At 35.9% G+C, this 17,291-nt stretch overlaps 1 protein-coding gene across 1 annotated transcript; it reads left to right on the top strand.

The window, feature by feature from the left end:
• The first annotated feature begins 9,644 nt into the window (after window positions 1–9,644).
• LOC149145271 (putative UDP-N-acetylglucosamine--peptide N-acetylglucosaminyltransferase SPINDLY) lies at window positions 9,645–11,274 on the top strand. Its single transcript, XM_089449420.1, has 2 exons — window positions 9,645–10,753; window positions 10,916–11,274. Exons 1-2 carry the CDS (start codon window positions 9,841–9,843, stop codon window positions 10,948–10,950), a joined length of 948 nt encoding a protein of 315 aa, XP_089305546.1. The 5' UTR covers window positions 9,645–9,840; the 3' UTR covers window positions 10,951–11,274.
• Window positions 11,275–17,291: the final 6,017 nt, after the last annotated feature.

The following is a 17,291-nucleotide window of genomic DNA, read 5'->3' as shown; positions in this document are numbered from 1 at the left end:
TTGACTTGGAGGAGAATACCTGGTTTGACCATAGGTCTAGGTGTCTCTCTCTTTGAACAAGAAGAGTTTTTCTATTGAAAAGGTTGTTGGGTTTTTCCCCATAGTGGGTTTTCCTAAGGTAAATTTTGTCTCTCTTTTAGGAATTGTGATCTTTACTGTTCTACTATTCTTTATGGATGAATCTCTAAAGTATAATTATTGAATCATATATTGGAATAAGCTAAAAGAATATCTACATTAAAAGTAATTATCAAAATTTTAGAAATATTGTACTAACCCTAATTGCACTGGAAAATCAACAAAATACATGTAGGAACTACATAAGTTTTCAACTTATTGGAAACCCCTATAACACCTATTGGTACCCCTTCAAATAATAATGCATTAAATATTACTTGTATGCATAATTTCACTTTCTCATATCTTTGGGTACATAAGAAGTCCCTTAGGTATGTATGAAACCAACTTTAGATAAGTTATCCAACCATCTCATTATTATAGTACGTCGAGAAAAAAACTCACATAGAATAGTCTCTAGTAGCTAGGTACTACAACTAAGGGCACAATCAAGCCTCCTTAGTTATTTCGTTGAGACAATGCTTCGACTACTATTCTTGGGCCATACACATATATCAAAGAGATATTGCACATGGCACTCCTTTGTCCTTAGGACCTAGTAATTTTTTCTAGTGATTTCACCATGAATTGTGTTAAGGAGGTAAAATAGGAACATTATTATTTTATGACATGGCTCCAAAGAAAGATATAGGAATTACTTCACGAGTTAAACCTCCAAAAATTTCTATTGAGACTCATGAAGAAATAGAAGACATGCAACATCAAGTATTCAATTTGGATGCTCAAGTTAAAGAAATAAGTGGGACTATGTTAAAAAGGTATAATTATCGTAGATGCAAGAAATAGTTAAAACAAATATGGAACATATGATAGGTGGGAATTTGGGATAGATATAACTTAATATGGATGGAAACTTGGAACAAATGGACCCTAATGTGGACGAGAATTTGGAATAGATGGAACATAATATTAATGAAACCCTAAACGGGAGGCTCCCTAAAATCAATAATGTGATTAAAAAAGCTTAGGATAATGGAGGTAGTATTCATGCTGGACAACTTTCTAATAATAACATTTTTTTAGAGGGATTTAACTCAAGTAATGGAGTTACTTATGAATGGTTTCCAAAGTGAATGAACCTTCCCAAGGTTGAATTTAAGAAGTTTGATGGAATAAAGGTATTTACTTGGGTGAATCAAATAGAAACTATTTTGAATTGCATAGTATTATAGATGATAAGGAAATGATTCACATACAAACTTTGAACTTTAAGATAAAACCCTATCAATGGTATTAATGGGTAGTTAAAACGAAGCCCCATTCTTATCATTATACTTGGGGTCTATTTGCAAGAGATTTAGAAGCACAATATGAGAAAGTTTGGAAATAAGACTACTTTAGTCAATTAACAAGAATCAAATATTTAGGTGATATTGAAGATTATATTTCAAAATTCTAGGTATTGGTCACAAGGGTGGATAACATAAGTAATGAAAATTTGTTGGAATATTATGTGGGAGGATTAAAAGAAGACATTAAACATGATATTTTTCTAAAACATCCTAAAAATGTTATGGAAGTTATGTGTCATGTTCAATCCAAGAATGAGGCTACACAAGAGTCTATCATTGGAGCACACACAAGAAGCAAATATCATTTTGGAGTTCATAAAACAACCCTACCTCAACCTACTCGAATATCGTAGAAGGAAATGGAGGAAATAAGTGCAAAAGGACTATGCTTTGATTGTAACAACAAACAGCCAAAAGGGAATAGATATCAAGAAATAAAATTGTTCACCTGGGAGAATAATGATGAAGAGGAGATGGAGGCATATATAGAAGTAAATGAGGAAGAACTTGTCAACTTAAAAGTATAGGAAATAGAGGCTAACAATGTGCACAATGATGATTCAAATTGGTGTGAAATATTAATTCATGCATTAGCAAGTTTGGTAGCACCTCAAACCTCGAAGATTTTCGATTACATTAAGAATCAAAGGATCAAAGTGGTTATTGACTTGGGTAGTGCCTATAACTTCACTGATAAAATATAAACATAACGTGTCAATTATTTTGTATATCTAGTGAGAAATTTTCAAGTTTTGGTTGCCAATGGAGGGGGTATTGATTGTGTGGGAAAATGCCACAACATTAAATTGACTATGAGGGAATATAATTTAGAAAGCCCAATTTACGAAATTCTGATAGATGATGTAGACATTGTTATAGGGACTTAATGGTTAGAACATTAGGTATAATTTCTACAAAACATAACAAATTATTCATGAGATTTGAATTGTGTGCTCTTTACATTCCTTCAAAGTGTGGATTTGATTGCAAGTGTGGTTTGGACCCCAAAGTCTATAGAACCTTTCCAATGCTTGTGAGTTGTCTATATTCCCTCCAAAAAATTAATCATTGATACTAATATTGTAAATTAAACCAATGAAAGTAGAAAGTGTGATATGCATATATAGTGCACGGTAACTTGCAAGTTCCATACAAACCTAGGTTTACAATTAAATGCATAATATATTGGTTGTCTTTCTGAGCAATTAGAAAGGTAATTAAAAGGCCCATCATTTTTGTTGTCATTGTTCGGGAGTTACCAAAGGCATACTTTTCTTGCATTAGTCTGAATTCCACATTTTTTTTCGTGCATAAGAGATTGTTTTCTTTTGTTGTTGTTAGAGTACATGATAAAGATCATTTAGGTATACTGACTAAATTGCTAAATATTTTTATGGTGCAGTAAGATCCACCCATATCATTGACCTTTCTTTTGCAGGAAGCTTTGAAGAAGGGAAATAAAAGCATCGATTAATGCAAAAGAACCAAGGGAATGTCAAAGCCTTTAAGCTTGAACATGTATCAATTATCAAGGTATGAAATGTATTATTGATTTCATGAATTTGGTAGATTTTCATATCGTAATTTTGTTGTTGTACATTCTCTTCTCTCTTCTACCTCCCTCATTCCTTCTTCCATACACTTGTTGAAATATGTAACTAGGTTCGGTCTTCATAATGACATATGTAATCATGATTATATGTATTTAATGAAAAGAGAAAATTAAATTTATTATTGTTATTCTGTAGGCATGGGTTTCATGCTCAAGGGAAATTTATTTTTAGATCAAGCACCCATTGAGTGCTTCTAGGGCTTGTTATTTAGTCTACAAGTCAATTGAGTCATTGTCATGCATTGAAGACCCATTTTGGCATGTTACATATTGTAAATAAATATTTATTTGAGTCAAAAGACATCCCTCCAAGACCTTGTCATGTTGCAAATATCAAGTCCTCCTACTCCAGTGGACAAGTTGGCCTAAAGGGTGCAATCCAACCTAGCATAAGGCCTATATATAAGAGAGACTTCGAGCTCACTTTGGACACTCACTCACAGAAGTTCGATCACAAGAGAGAGCAAGGTGTGAAGAAAAGAAGGATGGAGATAAAAGAAAAGGACGAGGATTTTGGATTTATTTTGGGCTACTTCTCTCCACACATGTGAAAGGATTAGGGAACTTATTGAAACAGAAGAGGACAAGTTCCAGAAGTTGAGTTAGGGCATCATCAAGGACACTTTGCAAGACGAGTTCTCTAGGAAAGAGAATCAACTCAAGCGAAGAGGAAAGGAGGAAGAATCTATCATTTTTTTCCACACGTGCAAAGGCTAGGGTTTCTGCATAAGATTCTACTAGGTAGATCAAAGTTGTAGAAGAATTTGTTAGACAGGTCGAAGTTGCAGAAGAATCTGTTGGGAGGTTGAAGTTGCAGAAGAATCTATTGGGAGGTTGAAGTTGCAGAAGAATCTACTAGGGGTTGAAATTGAAAAAGTTGTTGGAAATCAAGAAAAAATTGACTTGGTATTGGAGGGTCTTAGTCAAGGGTCATCGGTATTTGAATTCGTCAATTGAAGGTCTATAAGAAGAGAATGATTTTTGTGGGTTTTCCTCCTAGTTGGAGAGGTTTTGGCCTTAGATGATCACCTATATTTTGTGTCCTTTTATCTTATTTTTCTTTATGATTTGGTAGTTGTTTGATGAAGATAACACTAATAATAAACAAGTAAAAGAAGAAGCTAATCGAGTTAAGTAAACATATATCACAAGCAATTATCAAGATAAGAGAAATCACCTAATCTAGCTTCCCCTAGATTTCTCAACAACAATTAGTCTCTTTGTTTTTGGTAAAATTGGTATTAAAATCAATCAATTAATGTTTAAGAAATTAATGGTTGGAAATAATACTTGAGTCTGCTTGGTAAAGTTTCATTACATGTCTCATCTCCTCCATTTTCTTAGTAAAATACTGTTGTAGGATTGACATTGGTACATCATATATCTAGACCATTCTCCTATAGAAATGGGAGCACCATGGTTGGGTACCTAGGTGGCTTGGTAGTTAGGAATGTGTCCATATGATGACCAATGGTTCAATGCTTACATCAAGGTTATTGTTTGACCCTAGAGTACAATAGATTCCCATCCAACCTAAACTAGTATAATAATTCTTAGCCCAAAGGTGCAATAGGTTCCCAACTGGTATGTTGCTCTTGATCACAACCGTGCAAGTGAACAAAGGAGTATCATCATCTAATAGATATAATCCAATCGCTCTCCATAAAATTTCATGTTTCACATTCTCTTATTGTTTCTTCGTTAATCTACTAATAAGAATGAAATTGATATATCCTATATCTAGACCATTCTCCTATAGAACTGATGAGTAACATGGTTCGATACCTATATGTCTCAGTAGATGGGAATGTGTCCATAGGATAACCAATAGTTCATTCCTCACATATAATTGATGTTTTTCCCTGGAGTACAATTGGTTCCTAATCAACTTATACTAGTGTTCAACCCAAAGGTACGATTGGTTTTATTGACACATAATCCTCCAAGATTGGGAAAATATATTGTAAATATGTAAAGATAAATTAAGAAGATGAAGAGAAATTGGAATGTAATCCCAAGGGTCTCTCTCTCCTATATGTATATATTAATGTTCCTCTTAATAGAAAATTCAAGTTGTGGAGTTACCAAATACCTGGACTGACATGGCATCAAAGCGTAGGTCCACAGGTCCCATTTCAGCTTCCTTAGCCTTGTAACTCCTTTGCCAATTATCTAATCCTTGCTTGATTAGTCTCTCTACCAAAACACTACCTCTCTTCTATCTCTCGAACAACCATATGCTCCTGTGCATTGTTATCTATAGCACATTATTCTGTGTGCTCTGATGTGCCCTATTGTAGTGCATTATTCTTCTTAAACACATCTCATTTTATTCCCAAATGAGAATGAAAGGTTGGCATGGCCAATCCTTAACAACACATCTTAAAACTAGCTAACATGCATCAATTTGAAAGACCAAAGTTGGGATTGGTCAACTTAAGGTCTGTTAGTAAGAGAAGTGACTTAGGAAGGATCATCGTCATTAGCCGAATTCGTAGAAGCTCAAATGAATGCAAGGAAACGACAATAATCTTATGAAAATCAAATGTAAAGTTGTTGTATCCTCCTCGAGTTTTTGCTTCTTGGGAGCTCTGTGATGTAAGTTGTAATCCATTCATTTTCTCTCCGCATGGAATAATCTCCAGCGAAGAATTGGAGGGTTGTTCCATTCATATGTGCCTTATTTATTCTCTGTGCATTATATACTCTTCTCTTTGCGTATATAATAGTAGTCTCTGTGCGTATATTATAACAATATCTTATGGTTTATTTTATGTGTGCATATAATAATTGTCTCTTGTAGTTTATGCATGTGGTTCGATGCATATGTGTTGAACCATTCATATGTGCAAGTTGGTTTATGTATAGAGTATGAGCTATACATGAGTTGGATTATATATGTAGAGTATGGATTATATGTTAAAGTAGTTGTTTGAGATAGAGAGCCGGAAGCCAAACATAATAATTCCAACATTGTTTTTTGGGTTATTTTGATTAATTTTTTAAGATAAATTTGTTGATGGGTCTTTGTTGTTTATAGAGGTATTTTTATCAAAGACTATTGTTGGAATTATTTTGATTATTTAGGGTCCATCTCAAAATTTTATTTAATAATGCATTCTCGCATCTTAGCAGTTGGAGTAGTTATCACTAGCAAAGAGAACTACCATGAATGGTCAAAAAAGATAGACATACCCTCATTTTAAATGAACTATGGAAAGGAGTATGTGAAGGAGAAGATGAGAATCAACCTACAAAGCCCACATCAAACAAAGAGCTCACCATACGTGAAAACAAGAAAAACAAAGCCAGCGCCTTGATTGTTGCATCAATAAATGAAGAGGTGAGTCGTCACATTACATCAATTACCAATGCTTTTGATGCTTTAAAGAAGTTGAAAGACTTATATGACTCACACTCAGAGCTTGAGGTAGTTCAGCTAATGATCAAACTCTTCAATCTTGAATTGAAAGATGATGATTCCCTTTCCCTAGCCTCTGAGACCAGAGCTATTATGTATGATGTAGAAGCCACTGGAGTTAAAATGGATGTTCATCTCATGACTTTCGTTAAGGCACTATATCCAACATATTCTCACTATATTGAATCATTACAATCTAGTGGCCAACTTAAAGAGATTACTTTTGACACTCTTGAGGAGAAGTTTGTAGAAAGAGAGATTTTTTTTTCGAAATAGGAAGACAACTGTTCAGTATTTTGAAGGAGTTGCGTGCCTTGCACAGAAAGAGAAGAATCAGGCACAAGATTATTCTAGAGGAAGAGGTGACAGAAGTGGACGTGTAAAGAATAATAACAAAGGTGGGGGGGCGCGCGGCGCGGTAAACATTACCAAGGAGGAATACCTTATCTTCATTGTATATGTTGCAATAGAAATGGACATGATGTTATAACCCCTCCTTCTACATTTACTTGCTTTTACAAGCTCACCAAGGTAAACATGAGTTGAGTGCTACTATTACATAACCCGACCTCCAAATTCCAGTTATGGAAGTGGGGCCTACAAACGAACAACTTACTGGTATCCCTCAAGGACAACAGATCACTCAAGATCCTGGCAACCACCCTAGGTGATCAATCCCTAATTTGAAACTCTTTTTCATTGACTTAACACCCTAACCGCACCCTTGACACACTATGCATACCGTTATGATGCTATAATTGCACCCATAAACCTATCCACTAGTGGTTATGACCCAAAGTCCTCTGTTTTGTGCATGCGGTCGTGAGATCTATGCCACTTTTTCAGGATAGCCTCCAGTCCACTGTCCATAATTGTGTGTAACTTTCCAGAATCATGAGAATGATGATAACAATACTAAAGAATCAAACCTTGGGAAAAATATTGACCTATACATGCCTAGTACATGATAAACATTTCGTCAAACATATGATAAACATATAAGCTATAGGTCATGAATGCATATCTGATCATAAACTTCTGAACTTCATCCGAGAATCACCAAGAAGGCTCAATGCCCTCTTAGGCTAGATGCAACAACACTTGTTAGCCCACACATTCATCAACCATTCGATAAATTATCAAATCATGATCAAGAGCTATTTCTAGAGCACATCATAAAACCATGCATATAACCAAAATAGAAACTATGAGAAATCAGCCATAAGATCCCCATAATAATCAGTACAAGTGCTCATATATTGCAATAGGAAAGTAACTCATATTAACATATGAAAAGGCCAACCAAGTCAGGGATTTCCACATACCACCCAACCATAGATTGGGTTGAACCAAATCTCTCTTTCAACAAATCACCCCTGTGCCATATTCCAAGAATGAATGTGGGATATCATGGGATAAACCAATACATAATCAAACATTGAATCCAGAGGTTAAACCACCTCCACCTTAAGATATATTGATCTCACCTAAACCGGTTCCGAGATCACAAAACCAAAACAAGCTTGGATGCCTCGAGATTCCTTCACCATACCTAGAGGAATTTTCTTGTATCCACCCACTTGTTGAGGGATTCTCGAAGAAAAACATCTCCACCCCCAACCCTTGGGATTTTACTAATACTACCTCACTCAGATCCTAAACCTTCTAGCAATCCAAAGCTTAACCAAGAATGAATCCCTTCACACCATGACTATCTAGGAAATGGCAAGGCAAGTCTGAAACCACTGTTAATCCAGGAAAAACTCATGCCAATGACAACAAATGAACCAAATAATCAAATGCATGTACCATGAATTCACATCACAGCGACGAAATTACACATGCAACGTGTTACTTGCAAAATTCTCCTGTTGTAGCTGTTGATCCAACTTTCTCCTTGCGCTCCCTTGATTTTCTTTGTTTGCCATTTCCCAATCCAATTGAATGCTAGAGTGCTCTAAGAATGCTCTAAGTGTGCAAGAGTGAATGAGAGCAAAAAATAAACTGACAAAAGCTGTGAATTGTTCCTCTGATGCCTTTTTATCATTGATGTCCCCCTTTTTCTTCATTTTCCTCTAATTTCTCTTGCATGGAAATTTGTGTCTCTTCACCTTCCTTTTCTCCTATTTTCCTTTATTTCTCATAATTAAATGCCAATTAATGCCTCTTTTTCTTTGCTAATTCCTTTGCCATCCATAGCCATTATTAACCATAAGTGATGCCCATTATAGCGTTTTCCCAACATTAAGCTTGGAATACATGACCCATGACCTTGGTCTTATTTTCTTTGCCTTTAATATCCTTTATTAAATGAAACTTTAACTCAGGGTTGTTACAAATGCATCCACATGCAAGCTCTCTTGGGAGAGAATCAAGCAAGAAAGAAATGAAGAGAAAGCTAAAACACTATATAAACACCGTATTCAGTGAAAGGTAAAGCACCTGAATTTTCTCATTATATTGTGGCACATTGTAATATTGGAGTAATTGAAGACTTCTTTAATAATTCATTTGTTTCATGGAAATATGCATGGTTGCTTGACACAAGTGCAACCTACTGTTAGACTCCGTCTTCTCAAAGTTCTCTGTCAGAATCAAAATGACAGGTGGTTGTTAAAATCTCAGTTCAAATATGTAGGCCAATGACAATTAGCTTTCATCCACTGCTACTTAGATGTATGTAAAGCTTGATGTTTCAATAACACTTGCAGGCAGGAGAAGGTTCAGTAGATGTTTACTTCAGGAATGTCATCAATGTGAAATAGATTCTTCTTCAAAACCCTATTTTGAAGAAGAAATCATCAAATATGTTTTTGTAATAAATAGGTAAATGTTCCAAAGCTCTACAGTCTTCAATGGTAGCAGCTTCAGTAGCTCCAATCCCTGCAGAAACAGCCAAAGAAATCATCAGATGTGTCAAAATGCTTCAAAGTTTCCAATTCTTCAAATGACAACCCTGTTTTAGCTTCAAAGGCAACTCTGTCACCGCATTATCTTCACCAGTTTCAGCAAACAGATAGCTCAATTTTCCATGGAGCTCAACTGAGGATCAACACCCGCTGACAGTTTTAAATTAGTATTAAAATTACTGTCGCAGGTATTCAATTGCACACAGGGAATGGGGTAAACAGTTTATGAATCTCTATCCTCAGTACACTACTTGGGATAATCCTAAGGATCCTGAACGACAACTAGTTATTGGTTACGTATCACCAGATTACTTCACACATTCAGTCTCATATTTCATAGAAGCACCTCTTGCATGCCATGATTATAGCAATTACAAGGTGGTCGTTTATTCTGCAGTTGTTAAGATGCAAAGACACATAGGTTTAGAGAAAGAGTTCTGAAGAAAGGTGGGCTTTGGCAAGATATATATGGAATTGATGAGAAGAAGGCCTGCTCCAGTACAGGCTACATGGATTGGTTATCCAAATACAACTGGTTTGCCGACCATTGATTATCGATTTACAGATTCATTGGCAGATCCTTTGGAAACAAGACAGAAGCATGTGGAAGAGCTTGTAAGATTGCCAGGATGTTTCCTCTGCTACACACCATCTCCAGAAGCAGGGCCTGTTGTAGAAACACCTGCTCTTTCTAATGGATTCATCACCTTTGGAAGCTTCAATAATCTCGCCAAGATAACACCGCGAGTTTTGCGTGTATGGGCAAAGATTTTGTGTGCAATTCCTACATCACGACTTGTTGTTAAGTGTAAGCCCTTTTGCTGTGATAGTGTGAGGCAGAGATTTCTTTCAACCTTGGAGAATCTCGGATTAGAGTCTTTGCGTGTTGATCTTTTACCTCTGATTTTGCTTAACCATGATCACATGCAAGCATACTCCCTAATGGATATCAGCTTGGATACATTTCCATATGCAGGAACGACCACCACATGTGAATCGTTGTATATGGGCGTTCCATGTGTTACCATGGCAGGGTCTGTTCATGCTCACAATGTGGGTGTAAGCCTTCTGCACCAAGTTGGTTTGACAAATTTAATTGCTCAAACTGAAGATGAGTATGTCAGCAAGGCATTGGAGTTAGCTTCTAACATTCCTTTGCTCTCATCTCTGAGGATGTGTCTTCGGGAACGGATGCTGAAGTCCAAGATTTCTGATGGACATAACTTTGTTCATGGTTTGGAATCAACATACCGAAAGCTATGGCACCGGTATTGTGAAGGGAATGTTCCTTCCCTGAGGCGATGCAACATGGAAAACCTACAAGAGGGGTCCACAACTATGTCAGGGGTTGGTGTTGAGGACATGCCTAATGATGCAAATGGTAAAGAAATTTTCATTACGCGCACCTCTCTTTTAAATGGCGTGAATCCCACTTCACTACCTATGCCCATTTTTCCAACCCTGAAACAAAGGTAAATGGAGAGTCCCAGTCAGTGAAGCAATGAGGAAACCGATGTAATTAGTGATGTTTGAATATATTCAGGTTGTGTCCTACAGGCCCTGGTTGCATTTAATTGAACAAACGTGGAAGTCACCAATTAAAACCAGGTCAGAGGAAATTTATTTCAGTCAATTTTGGTGGAGGTTCTGCTGGTTCCAAAGATGCACATTCCGAATGACTGTTGTTGTCCTTTGAGAAACGAGCACATGTTCTTTGCTATAGTTCTTATGCTGAGTAAGAGGTTGTTGGAGCTACATACCATCAAGGAATTATTGTTACCCTAAGGAACACATATTTTCTTTATGGAGTATAAGAGGCATTAACCTGCACTCCTATTGTAGTGTCTTGACTCTTGAGTATGAATCTCGTATAGATTTCATCAGTGATGCTGTAAAATACCCGAATCCATGACTGTGCCCACCTATGTAAATTAGCTCACGGGTTTAGTCTCAATGATCCTGATGCAGACTCTGAGAAATGACTATGCAAAGTATGCTCGCGAAAAAGATGACTTGGGTAGCAACAACTGGCTCATGAATATGGCCCAAGAGCGCTATTCAAACGGAGCCAAAATACTTTAAATTGGAACAAAGATATACATCACAGCCGAAGACATAGGATTCGATTCCTATTTCAAGACTTCAGTTAATGATTCAAAGGGATCTGCGCTCCAGCATTTATCTCTTAATTGGCCATCAGAGGATTTTTAGAGGAACGCTGTTCTATTTTAGAATAAATGGAAACGCTCTTTTCTTTTTTTGTAACTGCAGGTGAAACAGCGCCCCTGTTTTGGGGTCGATTTGTTTTTCCCTTAGCAGCATTTATTTATTGTATTAAAAATTCATTTGTAAAAGAGAGAGGGGAGAGAGAGTTCTGAGCGCTGGTGGAGGAGAGAGAACAGAGCTTCATTGTACAGATTTTGACAGAGATTTTAATTAAAAAATGCAGCTCTGACCCCTGAGATTCCTGTGGTATGAGATTTAACATTTGTGTCCTCTTTTGTTTCATATGTAGCCTGTTATGTGTTCATGTCATTTCATGATCGTTTCCATTTGAACAAATGAAGTGTTAAGGTAGAATTCATAATTTATATGCTCTGCCTTTAAGTTTGTTCATATTTAATGTTTTCTTCTGTTTGACAAGGATTCATCTTCTATGCCCTTGTCAGCTCCTCAGCAGTCTTGCCATTCCATTTAATCTCAATTTGATGTTAAACTTTCTTGCCTACCTTGCCTCAGGAGATAATCTGTGTTTTTGATTACATTTCTCTGTTCAAGTTGTTCCTTTGCCCCATGTAGCCCAGAAAAACCCCATCATTTATTAAAAACTCCTTTTTATCAATTTACTAGCCTAAAATCAGTGTTCTTTATTGGTCATCTCAGCCCTTTGAAGGCCTTTTGCCGAATAGACCCGGAGAGAGCCCTCTCCTGTCCTCGTAGGGCTAGCTACGAGGCTAAGTGGTTTGATGTTACCTTGAGTTTCACCTTCTTCAGCCTGAGGCCAGATTCAAGTGCTAACACCTACCATATGACATTTCAAAAATATTTCTTTGAAGATTTTAGTGACAATGTAGATGAAGCAACCTATTTTGCAGACAATTCAAAACTCAAGCCATTCGGACTTGGAACCCTTAGGCTCAAACTAACTGGACTCCTTGACTTTCATCTGCATGATGTTCTCTACCTCCAAGAGTTTTGGAGAAAATTATTTTCCTTGTCTCACATTCGCCAGCAAGGATACTCCATTCACATGTTTGATGGCAAAGTTGAGGTGAGAAAAGCATCAGACAACACACTTGTCATGACAAGAATAGAAGAAGAAAGACTCTTGAAGATGCAAGGAAAATTTTCTTGTGCAGAAAACTATGCATAAAATTCTCATTACAATGAAGGTACACTGCCATCTAGTTTTTCATGGCATGCAATATTTGGTCATTTGAACTATGACAACCTTCGTTTATTGATGAGAATTGGTGTTACTAGTTTTCCAAGGGAAACATAACAAACAACCATTTCATGATTCTCTTTCCAAAGAATGTAGAAATCATGAACTAATTCATTTTTACTTGTGTGGCCCTTTGCTTATTCCTTCTGCAAATGGAAATAAATACATGATGACTTTGATTGATGACTACATTAGAATGTGTTGGGTATATTTGTTGAATAATAAATATGGAGCCTTTGAATCTTTAAAAAACTTTCATACATGTATTGAAAACGATACACAATCTCATATTAGCTATATTTGTAATGATAATGGAAAAGAATATACTCCAAATGAATTTAAAAACTATCTTCAACAACACAGGATTCAAAATCAAACAACTATGACTTATAATCCTCAACAGAATGGTGTAGCCGAAAGAATGAACAATACAATCTTAAATATGGTTCGTTCAATGATGTTCTTCAAACATGTAAAGACGTTGTTATGGGATGATGCAATTCTATGTGTAGTGTATATTAAAAAAACATGTCCATCTCATGATCTAAAAAAAAGACTCATGAAATGTCGTAGAGCCACATTCCTTCAATAAGGCATCTCAAGGTTTTTGGTTCCACATGTTATGCCTTGATTCCTAAGAAATAGAGAAACAAACTTGGTGCAAGGAGTTGAAAGTGTATCTTCTTGGGGTACTCAGATACCTCCAAATCATATCGTCTCTATGATGAAGTACATAAGATGTTTATACTGTCTAGAGACGTTATTTTTCTTGAATATTCCAATACTAACAATGGTGTTGAGTGGCAACTTGAGCACTTGGACAAATTCACTCATGTAAAATATTTTTAGGAATTTGATAATGAGATTCCACATATTGAAGGGAGGATCCCTATCCTGGATAAATATGTGGAATATCATTCTAAATCACTTTCTCACCCTCATGAAGTTCCAACCACTTTTTCAAATCAAGAAGACACTTTGAGTGATGTGATTGAGAGAGTTGGAAGGGTAAATATTTATTCAACCCCATCTCAGTCAACAGAACAACCTGGACCATCTCAGAAAGGTCCTCCAAAATGGATCACTAAGACACTTGAAAGTGTTTGTCTTGATGATGTTGGAAAGACAAGAATGGGAAGTTCTACTAGACAAAATGGAGGTGATGTAGATAATTCTGATTCAGTTGTTGATATGGATGTTTCTTACGATTGTGAGTTAAATTTGTCTTCTAATATCAAACCAAATTCCTTTAAGGAAGCTACTTCTCATGATGAATGGAAAGAAGCAATGCAGAAAGAGTATATGATCTTATAAATAATGGAATTTGGAAGCTGGTGGACCCTCCATTTGGATTCAAATCGATTAGTTGCAAGTGGGTCTTCAAGAATAAGTATGACTCATATGGCTCACTTGACAAACACAAAGCAAGGCTCATGGCAAAAGGATTTGCATAGAAAGAAGGGGTTAATGATGAGGATATTTTTTCCCACATGGAAAAATGGGCTACCATCCAAACTCTCTTTTCCTTGGCAGCTTAGAATGGATGGAAAGTCCATCAAATGGATGTAAAAACTACCTTATTGAATGGAGATATGAAAGAAATTTTTTTTATGTCCCAATTAGAAGGTTTTGTTGCGAAGGGAAAAGAGCATAAAGTATGCAAGCTTATTAAATCCTTGTATGGCCTCAAACAAGCATCGTGAGGCTGGTATGAGAAATTGATTGAGCATCCTCTAAAACTAAATTTCAAACACTTTGATCTTGATGATGCAACTTTATTCATCAAGAAAGTTGGCAAAACTATTGTCTATCTTGTGGTGAATGTATAAGATCTATTGATGTCAGGGAACAATGAAAATTATATTGCATCCCTAAAGAAATATTTGAGGAAAAGATTTGAGATGAAAAATTTGGGATATGTTCACTACTGTTTGGGTGTTGAAGTAACCCAATATCAAAAAATTATATTCCTCTCAAAGGAAGTACATTGGAGATTTGTTGAACAATTTTGGCATGGTTGAATGCAATCCTTTGTCCACTCCAGTGGAATAAAATCTAAATCTCACATCCATAGAAGGAAATTAATTTGAGGATGCAACTAAGTACAAACAACTCATAGGAAGTCATAAATACCTCACTACTACGAGAACAAATATATCGTTTGTTGTTGGAATCCTTTCTAGGTTTACGCAAAAAAATTGTAAGGTTCATTGGTCTGCTGCAAAAAGATTTCTAAGGTACTTGAAGGGAACTCAAGACTTTGGCCTCAAATATAGATAGGTGGATGATTTTATTTTGATTGGATACTTTGCTTCAAACTTTGATGAGATAAGGAAAATGGAGTATATACTTCAGGTTATGTTATGAGTCTTGGATCGTGAGTTGTCTCATAGAGCTTCTGCAAATAGTCAGTTCCAGTAAATTCCACAAGAAAGGTAGAAAATGTGGTGGCTGCAAAAGCAACCAAGGAGATTGTGTGGTTCAGGAAAATTCTTGAAGATTTGCAAGACAAACAAGTGCACTCTACTCCTCTTTTAATTGAAAATACCTCTACAATAAAATTGGACATGAATGGAAAAATCTATGATTGAACCAAACATATCAATACAAAGTATCATTTGATTTGACATCATGTTGAGGATAATACTATTCACTTACACCATTGTTCCACAGATGAGAAGATTGCAAAGATCTTCACGAAAGAACTTGGAAAAGAAAAGTTTGAACTATTTAGAATGATGCTTGGACTTACAAACACCCCTTCAAATTAAGGGGAGAAATGTTGACACCTAATCCTCCAAGATTGGGCAAATATACTGTAAATATGTAAATATAAAATAAGAAGATGAATAGACAGTGGAATGTGAATCCCAAGGGCCTCTCTCTCCTATGTGTATATATTAATGTTCCCCTTAATAAAAAATTCAATTCATGAAGTTACCAAATACTTGGCCTGATAGGTTCCTAGCTAGTATTTTACTTTAAATCAAAGTCTTATAAGTAAATAATATGAGAATCATCATTCCAAAGAAAATTCTATACTCACATGAAAAATTAAGCCAAGTTTTTTTACAACATTGTTTCTTTTCAAATTCCCTAAAAACATAGTTCAATGGCATCATATTCTAAGTAATAGGGAGTTTCATGGATTTCCATAATGGTTATGTCATGACCCTATTGCTACCATCCCATTCCAACGATCTCATTGCCAACATAGCATATTTTAAAAAAGAAAATGATTGATCATGTTTTTCTAGCATGTTGATTGTTGGAAATACTAAGAGAGGGGCAAGGGTGAATCAAAATTAAGCTAATTAGCCATCTTCACCACCTTAAAAAATAAAGACCAAGTAACATATGAGACACAAGATTTAATATGTAAACTTTTGTAATCAATAAAATCTTCAAGAGCACCAACTCTTGTTACAACTGATTGTACGTAGGCACCAACCTACTGAATTACAACCTTGCAAGCAATGATCATATGAAAACATAAATATTCAAGACTTTGTAGACTCTAACCTATAAGAGACACCAATCCCTTAGACTAAGCACCGACTCAGAAGGTTCTTTGTAGGAACCGACCTGTAGGAGACACCAAACCCCTTAACTGACCACCAACTCAACAAATAGTGAACTTTGATATGCACTCTTAGCCCTTGGGATACTCGAATATTCCTACAACTTGGTCCTTAATTTTTTACTTAGATATGTCATCAACAACTTTTTGGTCCTAAAATATTTAATGAATTGTCATCAACCATGCAATCCTTAGGTTTGCCCCTTGAAGCCTAACCATAACCATTGCTTTGCACTTACCTTGTCTTCAACTGTCCTTATTTCATCTTCTACAATATGACCCCTAGTATTGCTCACCTTGTTGTCACTAGTCCACAATTGTCACCTTTGGTTCTTCCATTGCCACTGTAGCTCACTATGGTTTTACTTGTAAACTATCCCTGTATGTTTGCAACTAGGCCCATGGCCTAACTTTTTTAAACACTTGCTGTCACGGAGATGCCCTCAACCTATTTAGTCTACTCCTTTTTTGCACACAACAAGATAGACCCTTAATCTATTGTCCTTCTTCCTCGTACCAGTCTACTATTTTTTTTGTCAGTTAAAAGTATAACACTTTACCTTTATAATTTATAAATGAACAAAGTCAAAGGTAAAGAATAAACCTGACTTAAACCAGAAAAAATCCTTCACATCGAAAAACCTTAAGTATAATACTTCACCCTAATCAATACAAAAACTTATAAAACATTTACCCTAATCTACCAAAACAAACAAAAGTAGACAACGAATCCAATTTTGAACCAGAAAAATCCCATTGAGGTTCTGTTCCTTGAGATCTTCTCTAAACTTTGCATCTTCTTCATTACAAGACTTAGATACATACTTCATCTCTTCAACATTGGCTAAGAAAGTATTATGATATCCTTTAATATATTTGAAGTACTACTTCTAA

Source organism: Pinus tabuliformis, chromosome X (assembly GCF_031772625.1).
Source record: "Pinus tabuliformis cultivar Carrire ecotype Pingquan chromosome X, CPIR1, whole genome shotgun sequence".
NCBI classification, from domain to species: domain Eukaryota; kingdom Viridiplantae; phylum Streptophyta; class Pinopsida; order Pinales; family Pinaceae; genus Pinus; species Pinus tabuliformis.
The sequence above is the reverse complement of the archived record's forward strand: the minus strand, read 5'-3'. Positions and strand labels throughout refer to the sequence as shown.

What these genes read in the sequence shown, in the direction of transcription:
- LOC149145271 (XM_089449420.1), top strand. Translation starts at nt 9,841, where the DNA reads ATGGAATTGATGAGAAGAAGGCCTGCTCCAGTACAGGCTACATGGATT. An exon ending in CATGCCTAATGATGCAAATG is followed by an intron (nt 10,754 to 10,915) that starts GTAAAGAAATTT and finishes GAATATATTCAG; the next exon opens with GTTGTGTCCTACAGGCCCTG.